The sequence below is a fragment of the Populus alba genome, chromosome 19 (assembly GCF_005239225.2).
Source record: "Populus alba chromosome 19, ASM523922v2, whole genome shotgun sequence".
Lineage (NCBI taxonomy): Eukaryota > Viridiplantae > Streptophyta > Magnoliopsida > Malpighiales > Salicaceae > Populus > Populus alba.
Genome location: NC_133302.1, coordinates 5,208,106 through 5,219,416, shown reverse-complemented (window position 1 = coordinate 5,219,416; position 11,311 = coordinate 5,208,106). Strand labels below are relative to the sequence as shown.

The window sequence follows — 11,311 nt, the reverse complement described above, 5'->3', positions numbered from 1 at the left end:
TAGCATTGAAGGAGACTGGTTCTTCATCTCGATTTGCAGTCCAGACGACCGTGTTATTAGGCTGACCCATCATCCATATTCCTACAGCAAATCCATTTCCCTGTGAATAGAAGCCAAACGCAAAATTGCCTGAAGTGGATTGCCATGAATCTAAGTTAGAGATGGGAGATAACTGAGAACCTAAGTGTATTTCACCAAATCGGTTTGGTTGAGTTCTTGCTTCCACGAAGAGTATAGATAACATTAGAAGCAGAAGCCCTGATACCCAAGCCATGCGGAGAGGAGTGTGGTGTAAAGAGCCAAACAGATACAGAAAAGGTAGCTATTTTTTTAGACTATATGGCAAATGTTAATGTGATGTAAATGTGAAATGAATGATTTGTTTGCTATCGGTAGTAATAACACGTCCTAGTGTGGTGTTCCACAAAAGTCTACCAGACGCGTTAAGACCAGTTGGCTGAGAGAAGTCATTATCTTCCTTTACTGATACCCAGAAGCAACCTTCCAAGTCAAGATAATAAAGCTTGAACTACTGTTTTATCATAGTAAATATTCTCCCAACAAATTCCATCAGGTCTGGTAAAATCAAATGCTCATCAAAACGAACATCCAAGCTGAAGAAAAGACATCCAAATGAAACCAGTTTTTTTTTTTTTTTTTCTTGATTTAGAAGAAAAAAAAAACCTTTTAAGTATGCAATTGTATTATATAAAAAATAAATAGCCATGAGTAGTTTGAATAGTTATTTATTTTGTGTTTTTGAGCAAACCAATGAAGATATCCGATATGGAAAATCGACCAAGAAAACGAAGATTCAAGTTATGGACTGAAGACAAAATCCTATTCAAAACAAGAATCTTTAGAAGTTAACGTTGGTGAATGTTGCAGTTTATTTAAGAGTTTTAAACACATACAAGTGCATAAATAGGGAGTAAGAATTATGATAGTATTTATATTGTAAAATTCTTATATGCTGTATAAACAGTTTGTATAGAATTAAAATTTATAGTTTATGTAGAACTTTTATTTCTATAATATTATTAATAGGTCGTCTAGTATTTGAAAATAATGGTTAGCTTTATATATACAATTTCTTAACAAAATTTCCGCGATACTTCGCTTTCTTTTACTTATCGTAATTTTCAATATTTTCCTTTATAGTTTTCTTTTCTTTTTATTGTTTTACTTTATATACGTAGTTATTTAATTTGTTGATTGCGTAGCATTACACACCTTCACCTCTTAATCTCTTAAAGCAAGTTAATAATTTCTTTCGATTTATGAGGTATTAGAGATTAAATTTCTAAGCTTAATGTCTTCTCATTGGAAAGAAGAAACGAATAACAAGTAAGATATCGATGGAAGAATCCATCAATCCATCAACAACAACATGCTGTAATTAATGTTTCCGTAATAATTATTCAAACCAGTTGACACATTGAATTTGGAGGAGACAGAAACATGTTCTTTACACTACTGCTTCCGTAACTTCTCCTCCCACGAAAAACAACAAATGATTTTTTTTGTTAGAACTACTACAACTACAAGATACAGAATTTTAAAAGTTTTCCTGCCTACAAACTTATGCTGAAGCTGAAGCTGGACGTGGAGGAACAGATACATCGGTAATTCCTTCTAACATCAACACAACAGACTTCATAGAAGGACGGATACCTGGTTCATCTTGAATACACCAAATGCCCACCATAACAATTTTCTCAAAATTCTGCAAGTCTACATCTTTACCAAGATCTAGCTTGTCCAATTCTCTTGCAGCCAAAAGCTCGTATGCCCAATTAGAAAGTTGAACTTCCTCTGGTCTTGATACATTAGTTTCTATATTTCTCCTGCAGGAAACAATTTCCAAGAGCATAACTCCGTAACTGTAAACATCTGCCTTGACTGATATTGGAGTGTTCTTATGCCATTCAGGAGCCAAGTAACCTCGTGTCCCTCTGACTATCGTAAAGGTTCTTGTTTGATCAGGCAGTAGCAATTTTGCTAGCCCGAAATCAGAGATCTTAGCAGTCCAAAAATCATCCATTAGAATGTTTTGAGGCTTTATATCGCAATGGATGATTGGTGCTTCACACTCTTCGTGTAGATATAGGATCCCTCTAGCAATATCTAAAGCAATTTTCACTCTGTGACTCCAATCTGGGATCCTTTCAGTTCGGAAGAGAAGATCTGCAAGGGAACCGTTGCTCATGTATTCGTATACTAGGAGTCTCTGGGAGTCCTCAGTACAGTAACCAAGTAGCCGAACCAAGTTCTTATGATGAGTTTTTCCAATCGAACGCATCTCTGTGGGGAACTCCCTTTCACCTTCACTGACCAACTTTTCTAGCCTCTTCACTGCAATATCTTTTTTACCTTTGTATAATGTCCCTTTGTAAACTGCTCCAAAAGATCCTTTTCCCAACTCTTCCCTGCAACCCTTGGTTGCATTTTTAAGCTCCCGATATGAAAATGCTCTCAGAGTGAGCTCATGGGCCAAGCCAAGATTTCCGCCTCCCAACCGCATTCTGGCCTTAACAACTCTTGACTTAGAGATGAAAAAAACAGAAACTGCAATGGCAATTGAAGAGCATGTATTGAATGCTACGCTCATAACACAAATGAGCATCACTGTCTTCTTGCTTGTCTTATGGACCACTGGAGGCTTCGTTGCAGTGGCAATGGATCGGTTGCGGCCAGGGGCGGAACTAGAATTATTTATTAGGGGGGGCCAAAATTAATATAACAAGATATAATATTTATTTTAATTTATTGTATATGAGTTATAAAACAAAACCTACATAATTTAGTTTTATTCAAATAACTTACTACAAACATATAATGATCTTTGTATAAGGTAAAAGATTTGGAGCAATACCAAATTGAGTCAAAGCAATAAAGTTAATTTCATCTTTATAATGTATTTATCACTTTAATTTTGTTGGTCTTTATACCTATCAAATATAAACATACAAAGTATATAAGAAACATTAACTAAAACGATGCATTATTTATGTTTGATAAACTTTGAAATAAAGCAAAAAAAAAAATAAAAAATGATTCTTACATATTTATTTTAATTGTGCTCGTTGTTTTTTTCATATAATAGAAATCATTGATTATCATATCAATTGTGAATTTTTTCAGCAAGTTCTTTTTTTATATAAACAATCAAATAATTTGCAAGAAAATCATTCTTCATCCGATTGCGAAGTCTTGTTTTAACAATCTTCATCGTTGAAAAAGCTTGTTCAATAGATTGTGAGTTATCAAATATTTTATATTTTTTTCTTAAAAAAAAATCAATTCTTCTTATTTTGTTCATGGTTCAATCTAAATCTAAAATCAAAATATATACAGTAAGAAAAAATTGATAATTTTGGTGGCTCTGCTAAAAACAAAACATAAAAAATCCAAGCATAATAAAAACAAACCAATAAAATATATCTAATTAATTAGAAAAAAATCACTATAACAAGAATTTAAAAAATAATTGGTAATAATTGGTAGGACTAGCAGATTTGAGAAAAAAAAAGGAGCAAAAATGGTAGAATTATATATATATATAAAAACCCGATCAAATTATTAACAAACATCTCAAACAAAACAAAAATAGATTTTAAATTTAAGTTACCTTGTTTTGTTTGATGAAAAGATAAATTAATTAGTGACTCTGTTTTAATTTTTTTTTAGAAAAATTTTACTCGAGATTTTTGTTTTTTATTTATTTATTTTATTGCTACATGATTTATATTAAAACAAATTAAGTGCTTTATTTTTTGTTTTATAAAATAATATTTTTATATTGTTTTTTTTTTTCACGTAAGTTAAGAATAAATTCAAAGAAAATCAAAAGTAAAGTTAAGGCCCACCTCTTTAAAATACAATATATGACTTCGTCTCTTATTTCATTACTCAGTAATGAAATTAAAATGGGTCAAGGGGGGGCTCGGCCCCCGCTCCCCCCCCCCCCCGCTTCCGCCCCTGGTTGCGGCTTTCGACACTCTTCAAACCCACCTTGAAGAAAACCTTTGATGAGTCACCTTCCAATCTCTTAGCATATTTCACTGGGAACTTCACTTTCTTGCAGTCCCCAGATTCGTACAGCGCACCAGCACAGTTACAGTCCTGCAAACAGGACTTTGTGCAATCTTCTTCTGACATGGAGTTTTTAAAATAAGGAAAGTCATCCCAAGTCATTTTCTCCATATCAGTAATGCTATACGAGGATGTTTCCTCTGCAACTTTGCATAATTCTTCAGTGTAGTTTCTCTTACACCCATTATATCTCTGGTTGGGATTGACAAAAACAGTGCCAGGAAGACTGCTGCAGTAAGGTTGATTATCGTTCATGGTGCAGTAGCTGTTGAGATCGCAGAAAGACTTTGTTGGAAGGTTAATCTGCTGCAATATGTTTAACAGTTATTGTTCATGTATTTATTTCCTTTTATGATTCATTAAATGTAAATCAAATCTCTTAGAATTCTGCATTATTGTAGCATTGAATAGCTTTATTATTTTTTAACAGTTACTCATGTAATCATCTGTATATATTTCTCTCCAAAGGTTCAATAAAATATAACTTTGCAGATTCAATCTCTTCTTATTCGATTTACATGGTATCAGAGCCCACGTAAATTGAAATTCTAAAATCAAAATTCTGCATTCAAAATCCTTCATAAACATTCTCACGAAATTTTGCCTTCACTGTCATGGCCAATCAAGAAATCAAATCTATCAAGTCCCAGCACCATCGCTGCTCCATCTGATTCGTCCAAATCAGACCTTGCATCAAACTTCTGCAAATCTGACATCTCAAACCCATATTTCACCCATCACTCGGATCATCCAGGCTCATCCTTGTCTCCAAATCACTGAATGGAGATAATTATTCTGGGTGGAAAAGGGCTATGACTCTCGCCCTAAACTCCAAGAACAAACTCGGTTTTATCAATCGCTCAATTGAAATTCCTTCAGAACAGACTGATCCTGAAGGCTATGCTACCTGGTCACGATGTAATGATATGGTCCATTCCTGGATCATCAATACATTGAACCCGGAAATTGCAGATAGTGTAATCTATTATCCCACCGCACATGAAGTCTGGGAAGATTTACAGGAACGTTTTTCACAGAGCAATGTGCCTCGCATATTTGAAATTCAGAGGGACATTGCATATCTTCGACAGGAGCAGCTCTCCATCTCCTCATATTACACGAAATTAAAAGGTTTGTGGGATGAATTGGCTTCATACACAGACACAACACATGGAACGCAGGCAGACCAACAAAGATTAATGCAGTTCTTAATGGGTTTAAATGACACTTACTTTGCAATTCGAGGCCAAATCTTGCTGATGAATCCTCTGCCATCCATTCGCCAAGCTTATTCTTCGGTATGTCAAGAAGAAAAGCAACGATTTCTCAGCGTTGCACAAACGGAGATGGGTGGGAGTGCTGCCATGGCAGTACGTTATAATAATCAAGGAAAAAGAAATTTTATCTCAGAAACAGATCGCCCACAACACTCCGTGAATCGCCTCTCTCAGCCTCGTGATACTCGACCGCAAGGAGAACGCCGTTTTGACCAGGATCGGCGCCGTTTTGGGTCAGGAAGGGGACGACCCCAGTGCACCCATTGTGGAGAAATGGGGCATTGGGTGCAAAAGTGTTTCCAGTTAAATGGGTATCCACCGAGACACCCTAAAGCGAGGATGAATGGGTACCCGATTGGAAATCAAAGCACGATTGGAAATCAGCACTCAATTGGAAATCAACACAATGGTTTTCCCTTAGCTAACCAGGTATCTGAAATGTCCCACAAAGATGAGGTAAGGCCCACGGTTTCGTTGTCAGAAACTCAACTCAAGCAACTTTTGTCACTCCTAAATAATCATGAGGACAGTTCTAGCTCAAAAGCCAATGCAGTAACAAAGCCAGGTTTCTCTGAACTTGATAACCATAACTGGATTATTGATAGTGGGGCTACTGACCATATCACATCTTCATCTGAATTATTGAATGAAAATAAGGACTGCTCACTACCACCTGTACTGTTACCTAGTGGAGACAAAGCAGATATTATTGCAAAAGGGTCTTTACCCTTAAATTCAGTCTATTATCTGCATGATGTTTTATCTGTGCCTACATTCAAAGTCGACTTGATGTCAGTAAGTCGTTTGACAAGGAGTTTGAACTGTTCAGTGACTTTTCTCCCTTATTGGTGTATTTTGCAGGATCTGGCTACGAGGAGGACGATTGGTTTGGGTAAACAGCGAAACGGCCTATACTATTTGGTGGCACTAGCGACAAAAAAGAACCTCACCAAACCTTCCTCAACCACAAATCATCCTGCATGCTACCTTACCCTCTCCTCTACCGACCTGTGGCATAATTGTCTAGGACATGTCTCACCTTCCCGTTTAAGTTTTCTCGCTAATTTTTTTTTGAATTTTTCCGTTGAGTCAAAAAATGCTTGCCACATATGTCCTTTGGCTAAGCAAAGTCGTCTATCTTTTGGTACTAGTACTATTTCATCTACCAAGCCTTTTGATATTATACATTGTGACATTTGGGGTCGTTATCGACATTCATCTATTTCTGGCGCTAATTATTTTCTCACCATTGTTGATGATTATACACGTTTTACGTGGATATTTTTAATGCGTCACAAAACTGAAGCACAATCAATTTTACAACATTTCTTCAGTTATATTTTCACTCAATTTGAATCTCGCATTAAAATTTTTCGAAGTGACAATGGTGGAGAATTTATCTCACTTCGATCTTTTTTTCAAGATAAAGGTGTCATTTTTCAAACTTCTTGTGTTTACACTCCTCAACAAAATGGGGTAGTGGAACGCAAACACAGACACATCTTACAAGTTGCCCGTGCTTTAAAATTCCATGCTCAACTCCCTTCACAATTTTGGGGAGAATGTGCCCTCACGGCTGTCCATATAATTAATCGGCTACCTTCACCGGTTATCTCTTTCAAAACACCTTTTGAACTTCTCTATTCCAAACCACCCTCATACTCTCATCTTCGCGTTTTTGGTTGTCTCACTTATGCCACTAATGTTCACACTTCTCATAAATTTGACCAACGCGCCATTCCTTCTATTTTCATTGGATATCCAATCGGTCAAAAGGCATACAAGTTATTTGATTTATCAACAAAAAAGGTCTTTACTAGCCGGGATGTAAAATTTCATGAAAATATTTTTCCATATGCCACGGTCAACCCTTCCCATGTGCCCCATTATTCTGCCCAAAACTCATCAACCCACAAATCTGGACCCCTCCCGCTTCCAGCCCCGCCCCATGATCCCTTTGAGCCTCAATTTCGGCCCAGCCCAGAAACCCTCACCTCAGCTCAAACTCCCGATCCCTTACAAAATCACCTTCGGCCCAGCCCAGTTCCCCTCAACTCAGCCTCACCTCCCGATCCATTACATCATCACCTTCAGCCCAGCCCCTCTCCACTTATCCAAACCGAGTCCACGCCCTCTCCAGCCAACGACCTGTCATCCACACAAACTTCCCCACATCCAATTCCACAATCTTCGTCTCCACCGCTTGAACCAATACCCCTCCGATCCCTCATCTCGCCTGAACCTGACCCAACCCACACCTCTCCAGTACCTACAACTTCACCTCCAGCAGCCCCACGTCGCTCCAGCCGCCAAATTGTTCCTCCAATTAAACTCGCCGATTACTTCTGCTCCGCTGCTTACTCCGATCAATCGACCTCCCACGTTCCAGCTCCGATCAAAGGTACACGATACCCACTGTCCAATTTCGTTTCATACCACAGATATAATCCTGTTTATCACTCTTTTGTGGCTAAAATTGAAACTGTCACGGAACCAAAATCATACTCTGAGGCCGCTGTTCATCCCGAATGGCAACAAGCCATGCAAACCGAACTACAAGCCCTTCAAGCCAATGGAACTTGGTCACTCACCCCTCTCCCAGTTGGTAAGACCCCGATTGGTTGTCGTTGGGTTTTCAAGGTCAAGCATAACTCAGACGGGTCAATTGAACGGTTCAAGGCACGGCTTGTGGCGAAGGGTTTCACACAATTAGCTGGCATTGATTATCAGGATACTTTCTCCCCAATGGCCAAGATCATCTCAGTTCGGTGTCTATTAGCTCTGGCTGCTGCCCGTGGATGGAATCTTCATCAACTTGACGTCAATAATGCATTTCTCCACGGTGATCTTCACGAAGAAATTTACATGTCTCCACCGCCTGGGCTTCAAAGACAGGGGGAGGAACACTTATTCTGCCGTCTACACAAATCATTGTATGGGTTGAAGCAGGCATCACGGCAATGGTTTGCCAAATTCTCCGAGGCCATACAATCAGCTGGTTATGAACAGTCAAAAGCCGATTATTCTCTCTTCATCAGAAAGCAAGGCAAGTCATTTACTGTTCTTTTGATATATGTAGACGATATCTTAATTACTGGTAATGATCCCGTGAGCATAGCTGATATCAAGAAATTCCTGCATAGAAAATTTCATCTTAAAGATCTTGGTAAACTGAGATATTTCCTTGGTATTGAGATTTCCACATCCAAAGCTGGTACTTTTATCTCTCAACGAAAATACGCATTGGAAATTATTAAGGATGCAGGTTTGCTGGGAGCAGCTCCCATCAATACTCCTATGGAACGCAGCCTAAAATTGTCTGATAAAAGTGAGTTACTCAAAATCCAGAGCGATATAGGCGATTGGTTGGGAGGTTGATATACCTCACGGTTTCAAGGCCAGATATTACATATTCTGTTCACATATTAAGCAGGTTCATGCACCAACCCCGAAAGGATCATTGGGAATCAGCTTTACGGGTGGTGAGATATCTGAAATCTGCTCCTGGTCAAGGCCTCTTCTTCTCCGCAACCAGTGATCTCAGACTGCGAGCTTACTCTGATTCTGATTGGGCAGGATGCCCACTTACGAGAAGATCGACCACAGGATACTGCGTATTCCTAGGTCCCTCACTGATTTCATGGCGATCAAAACGACAAAAGACAGTGTCTCTATCTTCGGCTGAAGCAGAATATCGTGCTATGACAGGAGCTTGTTGCGAATTAACGTGGCTTCGTTGCTTACTTAAAGATTTGGGTGTGTTGCATCAACAATCAGCATTATTGTATTGTGATAATAAGGTCGCGATACACATTGCAGCGAATCCTATTTTTCATGAACGGACGAGACATTTAGAAATGGACTGTCATTTTATAAGGGATAAGATTCAAGATGGTTCTGTAGAAACAAGATTTGTGAGTTCTGAAAATCAGCTAGCCGACATTTTGACTAAGCCATTGGGAAAGGAATTCTTCATTCCTATGGTCCGCAAGTTGGGATTGCAAGACATCCACTCTCCAACTTGAGGGGGAGTGTTGGAAGGTTAATCTGCTGCAATATGTTTAACAGTTATTGTTCATGTATTTATTTCCTTTTATGATTCATTAAATGTAAATCAAATCTCTTAGAATTCTGCATTATTGTAGCATTGAATAGCTTTATTATTTTTTAACAGTTACTCATGTAATCATCTGTATATATTTCTCTCCAAAGGTTCAATAAAATATAACTTTGCAGATTCAATCTCTTCTTATTCGATTTACAGACTTCACTTCGCACTGAGTTTTTGGTGCATAATGCATAAGAGATGTAGTGTAGGCACCATATCTGTTGAAGTTATGAGAATACAATCGAAAAATTCCATCGTACTCCAATGTTGCACGGTAGATAGTTGAGCTGTTTTCCGATTCTGAATCAGAGGAAAACACAGGGGTGCCACTGGCCAAGGTGTCGTTAAGGATTAGCAGTTGCCCGGTATAATTCAAGTACAGATGGGTACCGGAAGCAAAAGTGGCAGTGTTCCAATAAGCATCTACTGAAGTGTCTATAGTGTCTATGGGATATAAAACAAGATTCCCATCAGATTGCATTTTAAGATGAAACCTTCCTCCTAATATTGGTTGTAGATGCACTGGAAAGCAGTTCACGCCCTGTATATAGATTCTGGCCTCCTAATATTGTATCTGTAGGAAATTTTAAACTCTCCCAAATGGCATCAGAATGTTCATTGTAGAGCACTCGATTTCCAGAATCAAGCATGCGAGCGTTTGAAGCTGACTTCTCTATCTTAGCAATGAGTTTCTCTTCACCGGCCTCATTGTTGGCAGAATAAGTTCTTAAAAGAAGCTTACCGTTTACGGTCAACTCCAACGTAGCATTTGACGGCACAGGAGTGTCATCTCGGTATGCTGTCCAGGTGATTATATCAGCTGGCTTACACACCAACCAAATTCCCACTATAAAGCCACTGCCCTGTGGGTAGAACCCAAAGGCAAATGTGCCAGAAGGGGAGCGCCATGAAGTTGGTTGGACGTTGGTGGAGATTGAAGAACCTAATCTTATCAAGGTCGAGTGGTTTTGCTGGGAATTTGCAGGCTTGTAAATATAAATTACCAACAAAAACAAAGAAGCATAAGCGAAAGCCATTAGATGAAGTATGAAAGATAGATGATATTGTTGTCATAATGACTTTAAAGTTCAAGAAGCAAAATGCTAAAGCTATGGCTTGACCATTGTTTCTTCCTTGGGGTACGACTATTAATCTAAGATTTTCGTGAAACTAGGCCCAACCCTGGTAGACTTGACTTGCATTCAACTACCAACAAATATCATAAAATTTTTTATTTTTAGAGAATAATTGTAGTATTTTATTAGTTATTTTTTAAATTTATTTAAAATAATTTGACAGACACCAAGAAAAATAAAATAAAATTTATGTCTCATTAAAAATAATAAAAATAACTGAAAAAAAAGAAAGCTGCATAAGCGAAAGCCATAAGATGAAGTATGGAAGATAGATGATATTGGTGTCCTTGTCACTGCTCGATCACAAGTCTCGAATGACTATAAATTACAACAAGGAAAATGCTAAAGCTAGCACAACCCAAAGGCAAACGGCTGGTTTTTTTTAATAGCTTTCCGATATTAAAAAAATTATTTTAATATATTTTATAACAAAAATTATTTTTGAAAAACACCGTAAACCACAATACTAGACACACCCAGTCTTTCTATGGGGACATTTCCACGCTGTATTCCAGTGAAAATAAAGACATTATAAGAAGAATCATTTTTCCTTGCAAGGTACGTAAAAGACATAAATTTCTTCACCTGTGATGTAAGAAGAAGAGGTTGCACATATGACTTTAATTACTGCAGAAAGATTTTCAACACAAAAGAGATAAGGATAATTGAATTAAGCAAGACTGATTGAAAGCGGT

General features: G+C 37.8%; 1 protein-coding gene across 1 annotated transcript; it reads right to left on the bottom strand.

Moving 5' to 3' along the window:
* Positions 1-1,399: 1,399 nt before the first annotated feature.
* LOC118037877 (G-type lectin S-receptor-like serine/threonine-protein kinase LECRK3) lies at positions 1,400-10,517 on the bottom strand. The gene is given in 10 exon segments (XM_073406551.1): positions 1,400-2,705; positions 3,974-4,360; positions 4,690-4,796; positions 5,116-5,200; positions 5,510-5,700; positions 7,493-7,614; positions 8,238-8,401; positions 8,930-9,111; positions 9,635-9,986; positions 9,988-10,517. Coding segments are annotated over 10 exon segments (3,243 nt in total). The 3' UTR covers positions 1,400-1,582.
* Between the last annotated feature and the right edge of the window lie 794 nt (positions 10,518-11,311).